At 46.8% G+C, this 11,463-nt stretch overlaps 1 protein-coding gene across 6 annotated transcripts in view; it reads right to left on the reverse strand.

Annotated features, from left to right (window-relative positions):
• The window catches only part of EEF1D (eukaryotic translation elongation factor 1 delta), a 28,290-nt gene extending 17,149 nt beyond the window's left edge, over nt 1–11,141 (reverse strand). For 4 of the 6 annotated variants that reach the window (XM_074889243.1, XM_074889234.1, XM_074889225.1 and 1 more), the window contains exon 1: nt 404–1,662. In XM_074889243.1, coding sequence (XP_074745344.1) covers nt 404–1,662 — 1,259 coding nt within the window. Of the gene's footprint in view, nt 1–403; nt 1,663–8,972; nt 9,059–9,184; nt 9,214–11,026 lie in introns of those variants that run through there. The other 2 variants (XM_074889262.1, XM_074889253.1) reach the window with 2 other exon arrangements.
• Nucleotides 11,142–11,463: the final 322 nt, after the last annotated feature.

The following is an 11,463-nucleotide window of genomic DNA, read 5'->3' on the forward strand; positions in this document are numbered from 1 at the left end:
TCTGCAGGCCTGTTTAAAACACATGATTATTCCTTCCCAACCTCTCACTTTTACAGCTTTTTAATAGGAATACAGAAAGAAGCACAGCCCTGGGCTTCCCCCATGTAAAGAGGGGTCAAACCTTAGCTCAACTCCCAGCCCTGACTTTAAATGCTTAACCTCTGGCACCACACAAACGCTACCTTTAGCCACCAGCATTCAATCAGGAGAAGGGGGTTTCTTGAAGGACTTTCCCCCAGTTAACCCTGTCCACAAACAGGCTCCCTGGCTCAGGAGCAGCACCTCCCTAACGTCCTGCAGACACAAAGGATGCCCGTCTTCCACACATGCAAATTCTTTCAGCTCAATCCTGACCCGGCAGTTTTGCATGTGTGAGTGTTACCCCAGAATAAACTTCTCCTACTTCGTTTCTGGTGCAGGTACGCTTGAAGCGCAAGCAGCTGGTTGGGAGGGTTTTACTACTGCAGATTCCTGCGTCCCCGTACTCTCTCCTTTTCTTGACATTTGCAGAGCCTCGGCTGCATAGTATCGTGATTCAGCACTGTCATATGTCGGCTTATGAAGCCACACAGTTTCACTGTCCTCATGCAGAAAAAAGCAGGTAGGTGGAGGCTGCTCAGCATCCCTGGGAAGCAGAGAGTCGGTGGCCATCTCCACGGGTTTGAGGCCCGTTTGCTTTCCAACATTGGGGCTCTTCCTGTCCTCGTGGTGGTTCTTCAACGCTTCGGGGCAGGGGTGTTGCTGCTGTCTGACTTTGCCCGACGGATGGCCATCAAACATGTTCTCATAGAAGCTCTTCTCAGCATCATCGTAGAGAGGTTTCTCTAACCACACCTCTGACATGAGAGCCTGCAAACTTGAAATCTGCGGCTTACCGTTGACCGTCTGGTGTAGGGAGTCGGGCAAACTGGTAACGAGGGAAGCAGCAGAATCAGCAACGACGTCTGGAGCTAAGCCTGGCGTAGCAGGAGTAGGCAGGGCTGTAACATAGCCCTCGTCCGGCGTCCTCAGCCCAACGTTGCCTGCATCTGACCACCCAGACGGGATGGTTAGGACATTTGGAGGAACAAAGAATTGAGATTTTTCAACAAAAACCTCCTCGGCCTTATCAAAGTCAAGCTTGTTGACCCAGACATCCTGAACAACATGGTGACAGGCAGACAGACTACCATGGGAGCACGGCAGGGCTGCCGAAAACATCCTTGGCTTAGGGATATCTTGGACAGCTTTCGACCTGGCCACTAAAGGAGACTGCTCAGCAGTTAGTGCAGTCTCAGGCGCCTCCTGGTTCTGACAATCCACTAGTTTTTTCCTGTACACGTTCTCGGCATGATCGTAGAAAGGCTTGTCAAACCACACACGGTCAGCTAACAAACCACTCAGAACAGAGTCCAACTTGGAGGGCGCATTTTTGGGTTTCGGAGAACGCTTCCGTTTCCTTTGTTTCTTTCCATTCCTTGCTCTCTTCAGGTCTCCCTTGAATTCACTTTCAACAGAGTCATCGTTGCAGACTCCGTTTACAGCCTCTACCTCCTGGCACTCCTCCGGGGCCGCAGCAGCCAGCATCGCTTCTCTTTCGTAATGCAGTCTCTCTGCTTCATCATATTTGTGCTTGTCTACCCACACTTTTTCTACTGGGCAGGGAGGCTTCCTCGTCCTCATCTTCCAAAGAGTGGCAGCATTAAAAGATAAGCACAACAATGTAGTTGCAGCAAAACTAAATAAAGCAAGGGCATGCATCAGACTTTAGTAGTTTCTTAAGTAAAACAAGAGTTTCAAAAGCTATCATGCCATTATTATTCACGGTAAAGAGCCTAAGCATTTAGTTCCATTTTTCCTTTGTTATAAATTTTAATTCAAAGAAATTAAACTGCCAAAACACGTCCAGTTTCTGAAGTCAAAATAACCCTCTTCCTAATACACTTCTCCTGTTCTGACAAGCATTCTACACATCACTATTTAAAATAAAGGCACTGGCCAAAAGCACTTCAGTTTTCACTTTTGAAGACAACTGGCAGGAAAAAAGCAACGAGGTTTTGTTCAAATCCCTGGTAATGTGTAAGAAATTCTTCCAAGTTAGTAGATTAGACCTTAATTACTTGCTAGGTATTCTCAACTAGCCACTGTTTTGGCAAGACAGGCTAAAGATGCCCCAATTCTTGAGTATCTTTAGAGGACATTGCTTACATATCTTTGTGTTTTGCTACTAGAGAGCCAGCAGAGGGAGCTGGCTGAAAAAAATATGAGTCAGTTTTGGTGTAAAATCCCAGTTTAAAAAAACTAAATTAAGCAAATTAAAACTGACCACTAGCTGGAAATCTCACGATTAATTTAGCTTACCAAAAAGATCTTGTATTGAAATGAAAAATATTGCATCTGCTTTGTGTTTTCCTGCCCTAGTCATACTTTACTACAGAAAAAAAAAAATCAAGCAGCTCCAAGTATGTGTAAATTATTACAAGTGGTATAGGAAATACCTTTCCAAGTACAGAACTTACTGTACTGCTCAAAAATCTAATGAGTAGGTAACTACCTCTCTGCCAAACACTGCACTTTCACATCCCTAGAGTAAAAAAAAAAGGTCTGAAATGAAGTAAGCTCTCTCTTTAGCTACCAACAGCGGCAAGTTTTATAGCTACAAATTTATCTGTGACAGGTTGCCAAATAAAATTCACATGCAGCTGAAATACTCTCCAGACTACAGTCGATGGCTTGCAGTTCCAACCATTCCTGGAAGATTTTACAAGCCTCAAGTCTGGGGCTTGACCTTGACAGATCAGTTTCTTTTTAAACTTTCAATTTAAATTTATGTAGCTTAAAATATTAAAGCAATGTAATATTATATTTCAATTGTAAAAATTACAAGGAAAAGAAAAAGTGTATCTTTCTTTTCTCCCTGGAGTTGTGAAACTGCTCCTCCACCAGCTGCTGAAAACACTGCGATACAGCTAAAAACATTGAAAAATACCTAAATTGAAACTTCTTTTGAAGTCGTTATTTTATTTTACGCTCTTGTGCGTTTTACACCAGTTACGGAGCAATAAAATGCTTCTTAATAAAGACAGCTAGAAAAAAAACAGTGCTTCCAATAAACACTCATCTATTTGTTACCATCGACACCAAAACCACCCCAGGTGGAAGCACGGGCATTGCAAGGTGGGAGCAATGCTACGAGCAAGCAGTAACTCGGGTTTGCTCGTCGGGATAAGCTCTGCTACCACAGCTTCCACAGCGTTATCATCAAGCAGTGAAAAATGACACCATGTACATCGTGCGGACAGAAGATGGTGCCACTAAAGAGCCTGCACCAGTTATTTTGAGGTACAAGGATACATTCATGCTGTTAAAAAAAATTATCTGAGGCAGCCTCATATTCCTGATCATAGCTGTCGGACAAATAATTTTAGATGCTTTTATATTCTTCAGTAGCAAACAGCATCCTCAAAAAATAATCTTAACAGGAGATGTCAATTTAAAGGAGATTCTTGGAGGGTAACATCAAGAAGAGGCAACGTCTGCTAGAGCAATACCTGGATTTCAGTCATTTGTCAGACTGAAAAGGGATTAAATGATGCAAATTCAAAGTGTTGTGCACAAAGGCTCTGCTTCGCAGTGCACACATTCTAAAATAGCAGCCATCCGGATCTAGAGTAGCAAGCTGTCAGCACAAAATCCACAGGAAAAGCAAAATGCACAACTGAAACTGCATAGGAAGGACAATGCGTTTGAATTTTTAGGTTACTCGGGTCGATAAGGACTCCTAAAGAGAACATCAGATTTCTGTATTTGCCTGATACGCTCTGCTTGGCTCTACATTCATGTTTATTTGAGTTATCCCAATGAAAAATCATACTTCAAGGAAATCCTTTATTGAGATACTTTGTTAACCCAGTGCAGGTGTTGTTATACTCAGAGGTTACAACTTAAACTATTTCAGGAAGAATCTCTAGTGGGTGTAACAAGAAACCTGGACGTGACTCAATACAGCTCAAACTGTCACACGTTTAAATATTTAATTTGCTTTACAGCCATTAACATTTCATGTAGAAAGAGCATAACCATTTAACAAAAACAAAACTAAAATTTGAGGTTTTGTGGGTTTGCTTTTTTTTTTTAAATTATAGCCGATTTTGCTCAAGTTCTTAAGCAAACAGCTTCAAGCCCTGGAGTTGCAGCCCCCACAACACTCATTTCAAGGGTGAGGGGCATTATTGAGGACTCCAATCATCAGGAGGTTCTCTCAAATCAAAGGACTGTTGAATCTGTGAGGCACAGCTGAATTTAATAAATAAACCTGTAAAGGTACACTTCTTTCCCGTGGAAATCAGAAAACTGCAATAATCTGTCTAGTAATCAGATCAGCGCCTGTATTCCCCTGATTTTCCAGAAAGTGCAGAAACCACACAACAACTAGAGAATACTTACTTTTTTAGCTCCTATGATAGCATTAAGAAAAAAGATAAAGTTAGAGAAAGTTTCAAGTTCTAAGATGCAGCAGCTAGTCAGCAAGGACACAGAATGTCAGAAGCCAAACGTATTATCATATAGTTAACTCCCCCCATACATAATACATTTATATTTACAACCAGTTTACTCTCCAGAACTACATTATCTTCATGAACCAACACCACAGGTACTCAGTTAATTTTAATTTTAAATAACAAGCCATAAAAATATACATATCCAAAAGGATCCACCCATCACGACGAGGAACAGGCCAGAGGGGCTCCCAACCTGCTGCACCAATACAGCTCAGGTCCCCCAGTTTCAAGCAACTAAACACCAATAACAAACACTTTGAAGAATTCTGAAAATGTAACAATTACGTCAAATAATGAATTCACATGATTGTAACTATTTCTACCAGAAGTTAGCCATCTGTACAACATTCGATGAATGAGAAATAAAACACTAGCACCAATACTCAGGCTACTAATTTTTCAGGAAAAGCATCAATATGACACATGAAAGCTTGCAGGAGAATTTAAGATTTACACAGAGCTGTAACCTACGATGCCTGACAGGCCACAGCTCCTCATGTCACCAATTGACCGTTACACATAAAAAGGGTATTTCTGCAAAGAAGTAACACAAACCCCCAAGCCAAAGTGACCGCAAATGTTCCCCATCAAATCTGGCTCACAGGAATTCAAGTGTTGTTTTTATAAAGATTATCACCAGGGAAAAATCTTCATCAAGGGAATTTACCACAAGAAGTGGCTATACCATTTTCCAAAGATGAGTACAAGATACCTGCAACACCTATTTGTTTCCATGAGGGGCCAAACCTTAAGTTTAGTTATGATAAAGACCAGATTTTCAATGAAGTAAAGGTTACAAACAGAAGCAAAAATTAAAGAAAAAGGTCATTCCTACTCTGTGTCCTCAAGTCTTCTCAGAGGAACCTGGGAAAAAGCTTTTACAAGGATTGTAATTACACAAACCATCATCTGAGCTGCTGCAGACAGCCTGATGAGATGAGCTGCAGACCATTAACACCAGACCAGTGCACTACCAGTTCTCCCAGCATACAAATTTACTTCTGACAAGACATGAGCTCACAATCCTTTATCAGCCAAGTCTGCTAAATCACAGTACAATGAGCGAAGGGAGTATACCTGCAAGGAAAGGATCTGGGGGTTCTAATTGACAAGCAGCTGAACAGGAGCCAGCAGTGTGCCCAGGTGGCCAAGAAAGCCAACGGCATCCTGGCTTGTATTAGAAATAGTGTGACCAGCACAAGTAGGGAGGTGATAGTCCCCCTGTGCTCTGCACTGGTGAGGCCACACCTGGAGTGTTGTGTCCAGTTTTGGGCACCTCAATACCAGAGAGATCTCGAGGTGCTGGAGCGAGTGCAGAGGAGGGCAACGAGCTGGGGAAGGGCCTGGAGAATAAATCCTGTGAGGAGCGATGGAAGGAGCTGGGACTGTTCAGTGTGAGGAGGAGAAGGCTGAGGGGAGACCTCATCACTCTACAGCTCCCTGAAAGGACGTTGTAGAGAGGTTGGTGCTGGTCTCTTCTCCCAGGGAATTAGTGACAGAACAAGAGGGAACGGCTTTAAACTGCACCAGGGGAGGTTCAGACTGGGCATGAGGAAAAAATGTTTCCCAGCAAGAGTGGTCAGAGAGTGGAATAGGCTGCCCAGGGAGGGGGTGGAGTCCCCATCCCTGGGTGTGTTTAAGGGCCGTTTGGATGAGCTGTGGGGGGATGTGGGGTAGGGGAGAACTTTGTAGAGTCGGGCTGAGGGTTGGACTCGATGATCCCGAGGGGCTTTTCCAACCTGAAGGATTCTGTGACCTGATCTGACAAAGTCTGGAGAGACAAATTCACCTCTCCAGAGGTTCTGGACTTCTAAACTGACTTGGACTTCTTAAGAGCCTGAACCATCTCTGGTCCAAGGCAGCTAAGCTTTACCACCGCACCAAACCACGATCTGGTCAGTTGTTTCGATGCTTTCCACCTGATATTCTCAACTGCCTGCTTCACCTCCTCAAAGTTTCAGAATTAAAAGAACATGCTAATAGCTTTATGAACCCTCTCCACTGGCAAAAATCAAGAGCACAGAAACTACAGGTAACCTAGAGATCCATCAGTCTGCACTTAAAGCTAAGTAAGGAGACGTGAACAGTTATGCTCGGGTGTCCCCCTCAAACCACTCCTGAGACCACGTTCATCCGCTGACTAGTAGCATTTTTCAGAAGTGAAGCAGTTTTTCATTTAACAAGCATTATTTTTAGCACAAAGATAAACTCATGCTTTGAGACAGAGGCAGTAAACTTTATAAAAAGCTGTTAAGAAACACAAATCTGTGAGTGGAGTAGAAAAATGTAAGGAGGGCTTCTACTGCACAGACCAGAGACTAGCTCCTGTGTACACAAGACAATTTTGCTTTTTCGGTGACAGTGCAGACAATCTATTGGGCATTTTACAAGGCACGAAGCCACTGGAAAGGCAAATATTATTAATCTTTATCAATGCCAAATAATCAAATACTCCCAAGCAACAACAACAACAAAAAAAAAATCACAGGTCAATATTTAGGCCTCCCATGGACCATTAAACAGGGCTTAGAAAAACCTGAAAGAATTTTTAATCATAGCTACTGCTTCAGAGCTTTGGGCTTGCTGTTGTCTTGTCATCATGTCCTGAGTATTTCAAGCCAGAACAAATCTGTGCTGTACTTCCAGTGCTGCAGGGGAATGCACACAGTTAAAAATAAGCAATGAAAAGGTCTCTATTGTTCTGTAAATCCAAAATAAGCTTTGGACTTCAGCTATTTGGCTGCATTATCCCCTTAAGTCTAGTTACTTTTTAAAAAGTCAGTAAAACAAAAGAGTACAATACATTACTCTAGGGCTGTAGCCAAAAAAAGAAAGTTAAGTCAACTCCATTTATTGGTTTAATGAAAGCCACCCTCTCATCTATCCATGAGAAAGTTACATTTCTCCTGAACTGAGAGGCCTATAAAATAAATGTGGGGTTGTGGGGGCAGTCAGGTTATAAATATGTTTGTGTCAGCCTCCCCGAGACCTAAATTCCATCAGGACTTGCACAATTTCTTGCACTGGAACTGAACTGCGATTTGAATCTCAGCTGCGTGCCAGGCTGACCTGTCAGCTCCCAACAAGGCCCAGCAAGTCAGGCAGCAGCATGATTTGAAAGCAGTTCTCCCAGAAATAATTGAACAGTTTGATGTAGCTTAAAAATATTACCAATAGCTTTGAAAAAATTATCTTTAGATGAGCAAGAGCAGCAAATCTTACCCATCACTGATTTCTGAAGGGATGTGAGAGCTGCTTTCTGCAAGCCATAACCAAGAGGGTAAGAATAGTCCCAGCTCAACTCCCTTCTTCAGAAAAGCCATCAAAGCCAGCATCAAGTGGCACAAAGGGCCAGGGGATGATGAAAACACAGGGCATCTTGCTGCAGTTTAACCCCAAAACCACCCCATGGACACAGCCCTAGAGGTTAGGCAGGAAAATCTTGATTTCTGCAGGTCCAAGCAGCAATCAAGCCAACACCAGTCACTCCTCCCCCAGCCCAGCACTGACGGGTTCTCACTACAGGAGATTCTATCCCAATCCTCCATCCGCATCTTTGCTTACATGCCCTGGCACAGCTGATTCCGACCTGGCCAACGTAGTTATAAATTTAGTGCTCTTGTCCTATCGCATGTCACACCAGAAGCTCCTGAACACTCATCCCAGCAGCAGACAGAAAAATAAATGCTAGAAAACCCAGAAAAGGCCTATTTGATGTCAGAAACAGAGCAGAGAGAGGAACAAGAAAGTCCACGGGCACCAGTCTGGTCCTTTCTACAGCCTCAAGACCAGCACCTGGGCTACACCACACTCAACACCTGCACTGCCCACCCACACTCAACACCTGCACTGCCCACCCACACTCAACACCTGCACTGCCCACCCACACTCAACACCTGCACTGCCCACCCACACTCAACACCTGCACTGCCCACCCACACTCAACACCTGCACTGCCCACGTTGTCTTAGTGAAACACTTCTCTTCTCCAAAACTGCTACTGCTGCAGTCCTGCACAAAAGCAAGAGCTGTGTCAGCCTGGAATTTATGCACCAGTTAGACGCAGCTGCCTCGTACCTACCTGCTTTACAGCAAAGGAAAGGCAAGCATCAACCCCACTCTGCCTCCTGCTTTTTTTTCTTTTTGGTGATTCAGAGTTAAAAGAACCAAGATCGGTTTCACGCCAGTGGGTCTGATGGCCTCTTGTAGCTGAAGGGAGCAAATCCACCCCCCCCTCCTCAGCACTGGCACTGAGTCAATACAGGCAGCTAAAGCAAAAGAAAATATTAACGCTTGTGCAGTATTGCTCTTCTGCTGGTTTAACTCCCTAAATTGGCTCTCCCCCAACTCACAAGCAGCAGAGACAGTGGCTCAAAGCAGCAGGAGACAGTCAGGAGAGAGATCGCCTATAATACAAAACTCCACACTAACCTTTAGCCGAGGAAAACGACAACGACTCCCAGCCTCGATCACCTAAACCCACGACTCTTCGCTCCAAGCAACCATGCTGCTGATTGCTAGTGAAGAGATAATCAAGGACACGGGAAATCAGCAGTAGGGAAAGACAGGAAAGAAGTCACCTTCACAAGAAAAAGCAAAGTAGTTGAAAATATACAGCTTAGGTGAAGAGAAAAAATGCGTACCTGCAAGGTCAGGGAGAAAGAGGGCACACCTAGAAAAGGAGAGCAAAGAATTACAGTGATACGGCCAAGCAAAGTTATTTTCTCCTCCACAGCGAGCACGACAGGATTGTGAACATCAGACTGCAATCAATTCCAAACCATCAGCGATCGAGACGCAAAAGAACAAATCCATATTGGTTTCAGGGAACACCAGGAAGGGAGGAGGGGAGGAACGACAGACTGTAGCAGCCTCAGCAACTTTAGCTACCGCTGTAATCCTTCACAAACCCCCAGAGAGCACATATAGCAGCCTCCGCACAACCACTCCTCCCCGGCTCTGCCCATTCCCCAAATAGATTTTGGAAACGGATACCTCCCGAGTGAGCTGTCGCTGAAACAAAAAGCAGAAAGAGCAGGAGGACGGGCTGCCAGAGGCACCGCCAAGGTTCTAGAGGGGTTGGGAACATGGAGACACAGAGAAGGAGAGATGAGATAAGCAGAGCCCAGGTGCACCTACCTAGCAAGGGCTGGATGATGGGGGAGGCCTGACATTACGGGGCTCCCAGCTCCACCCCAAGTTTGGAGAGGCGGCTAAGGGTGCTGGGCCACGAGCTGGATCAGGCCACTGCTTCAGTTACAGAGAGCTGCCAGCTGCTCTGCGCCAGGACAGGGCAGCAGCTCCAGTTTCCCTTTGCAGCAGGTGACTCAACAAGAAACCCTTGCCAAGATGAGGAATGGGGAAAAGAGCAGACCCCCAAGGAAATCAGAGCTGCTGGGGACAGGGGGTCCCCTAAACTCCCCTCCCTACCAGGGCAGGAATTGCACTGTCCCCAAAACTTGAAGAGTAAGGCTCCATGTAGCAAGGGTATCCCCACAATAAGCACTCCAAAAGAGAGGGAACCTACCTCCCCTCCCAAAAGGCGAACAGGTTTAGGGAGATCTCCAGCATCAGCCCACCCAGCCCTTACACCCGTAACAGGGTGCTCTTGTAACCACCTACCTAGAGACTGCAAAGGGGAAGTGACCCCACAGAAATGGGACAACCATACAACCCCCCTTCCCTAGACACAGGAGGGGAAAAGGGTTCTCCCCCATGAGGGGCCCTGTACATCCTCCTTTCTTGGGGTGGGAGGGGACAAGAGACTCCACAGGGAATTGGGGGGCCTCCCACAACCCCCCCTTCCCAGACCTGTTAAGAGGAAAGGGACTTAAGAGATTGTGGGGGGCACGTTACCCCACTATTCCCTGTATCTTTGAGTGTGGGAAAAGTAATCCCAAAGAGCAAGGTCACCCTAAACCCTCTCCCTCAGGACTCCAGCAGGGGAAGGGACCTCACAGATAATGGGGGGGAGGCAAACCCACCCCCATTCCAGAGACCGTGAAGAAAAAGGGACCTTGCAAACGACAAGGCAACCCCACAACCTCCCTTCCCTGAGACTGTAACTGGGGAAAACACCTCCACATATAATGAGGGTCCCCCACAATGCCCCTCTTCCCGCCACTGTGAGGGAAGGGGCCCCACCGATAACGAGGTACCCCCAAAACCCCATTCCCCTGGCCTATGAGCAGGAAAGGGCCCCAGAAATAATAGCGGGGTAATCATGACCTCCTTCTTAAAGACTGCGAGACGAGAAAGGGACCCCACGGATCGTCAGGAGCCCCCAAAACCCTTTCCCCTGGCCCCTGAGCAGCAAAGCTCCTCACAGATCACGAGAGGCTCCCACACCACAACCCCGCTCAAGGCTCTGAAAGGAACAAGAGATCCCCCAAGACTCCCATTACTGAGGGCCAAAGGGAATGTGAAAAAGCCCAAATAGCCAGTAAGGAAGGCCGGGGGGGGGGGGGGGGGGGGGCTGCACTCACCGGCAGCGCTGGGCCCGGCCAGGCCTCAGGCGGCTTCACTCCGCTCGGCCTCCACCAGGCAAAAGGAGGCGCCAGCCAGCGCGCGGGGGGTTGTGGGGGCGGCGCGGACCACGCGTGGCGGAGGCGGGGTGGGGGGGGGGGTGAAACCGTGTGCGCGAAAGGAGACAACGCTCTGCACTCACAGCGCGGATCTCCCCCCCCCCCCCCCCCCTCCGGCTTCTTCCCCACGGTGGAACAGCCGGTCAGGGCGGGGGGGGGGGGGGGGGAAACAGCGAGGGGGGGAAGCGGGGATGCTCGCTCCCCCCTTTTCCTCTCAGAGTGGTACAACCCAGAGGCGGTGGCGGAGCTGCGGGGAACAGTCCAACAGGGCAAGGGGGGTGGGGGGCGCGCAACCTAATCCCTATGGGCGGCGCATGCGCAGTACTCGCCGCCCCGCC

This window comes from Strix uralensis, chromosome 1 (genome assembly GCF_047716275.1).
Source record: "Strix uralensis isolate ZFMK-TIS-50842 chromosome 1, bStrUra1, whole genome shotgun sequence".
In the NCBI taxonomy this organism is placed as follows: Eukaryota; Metazoa; Chordata; class Aves; order Strigiformes; family Strigidae; genus Strix; species Strix uralensis.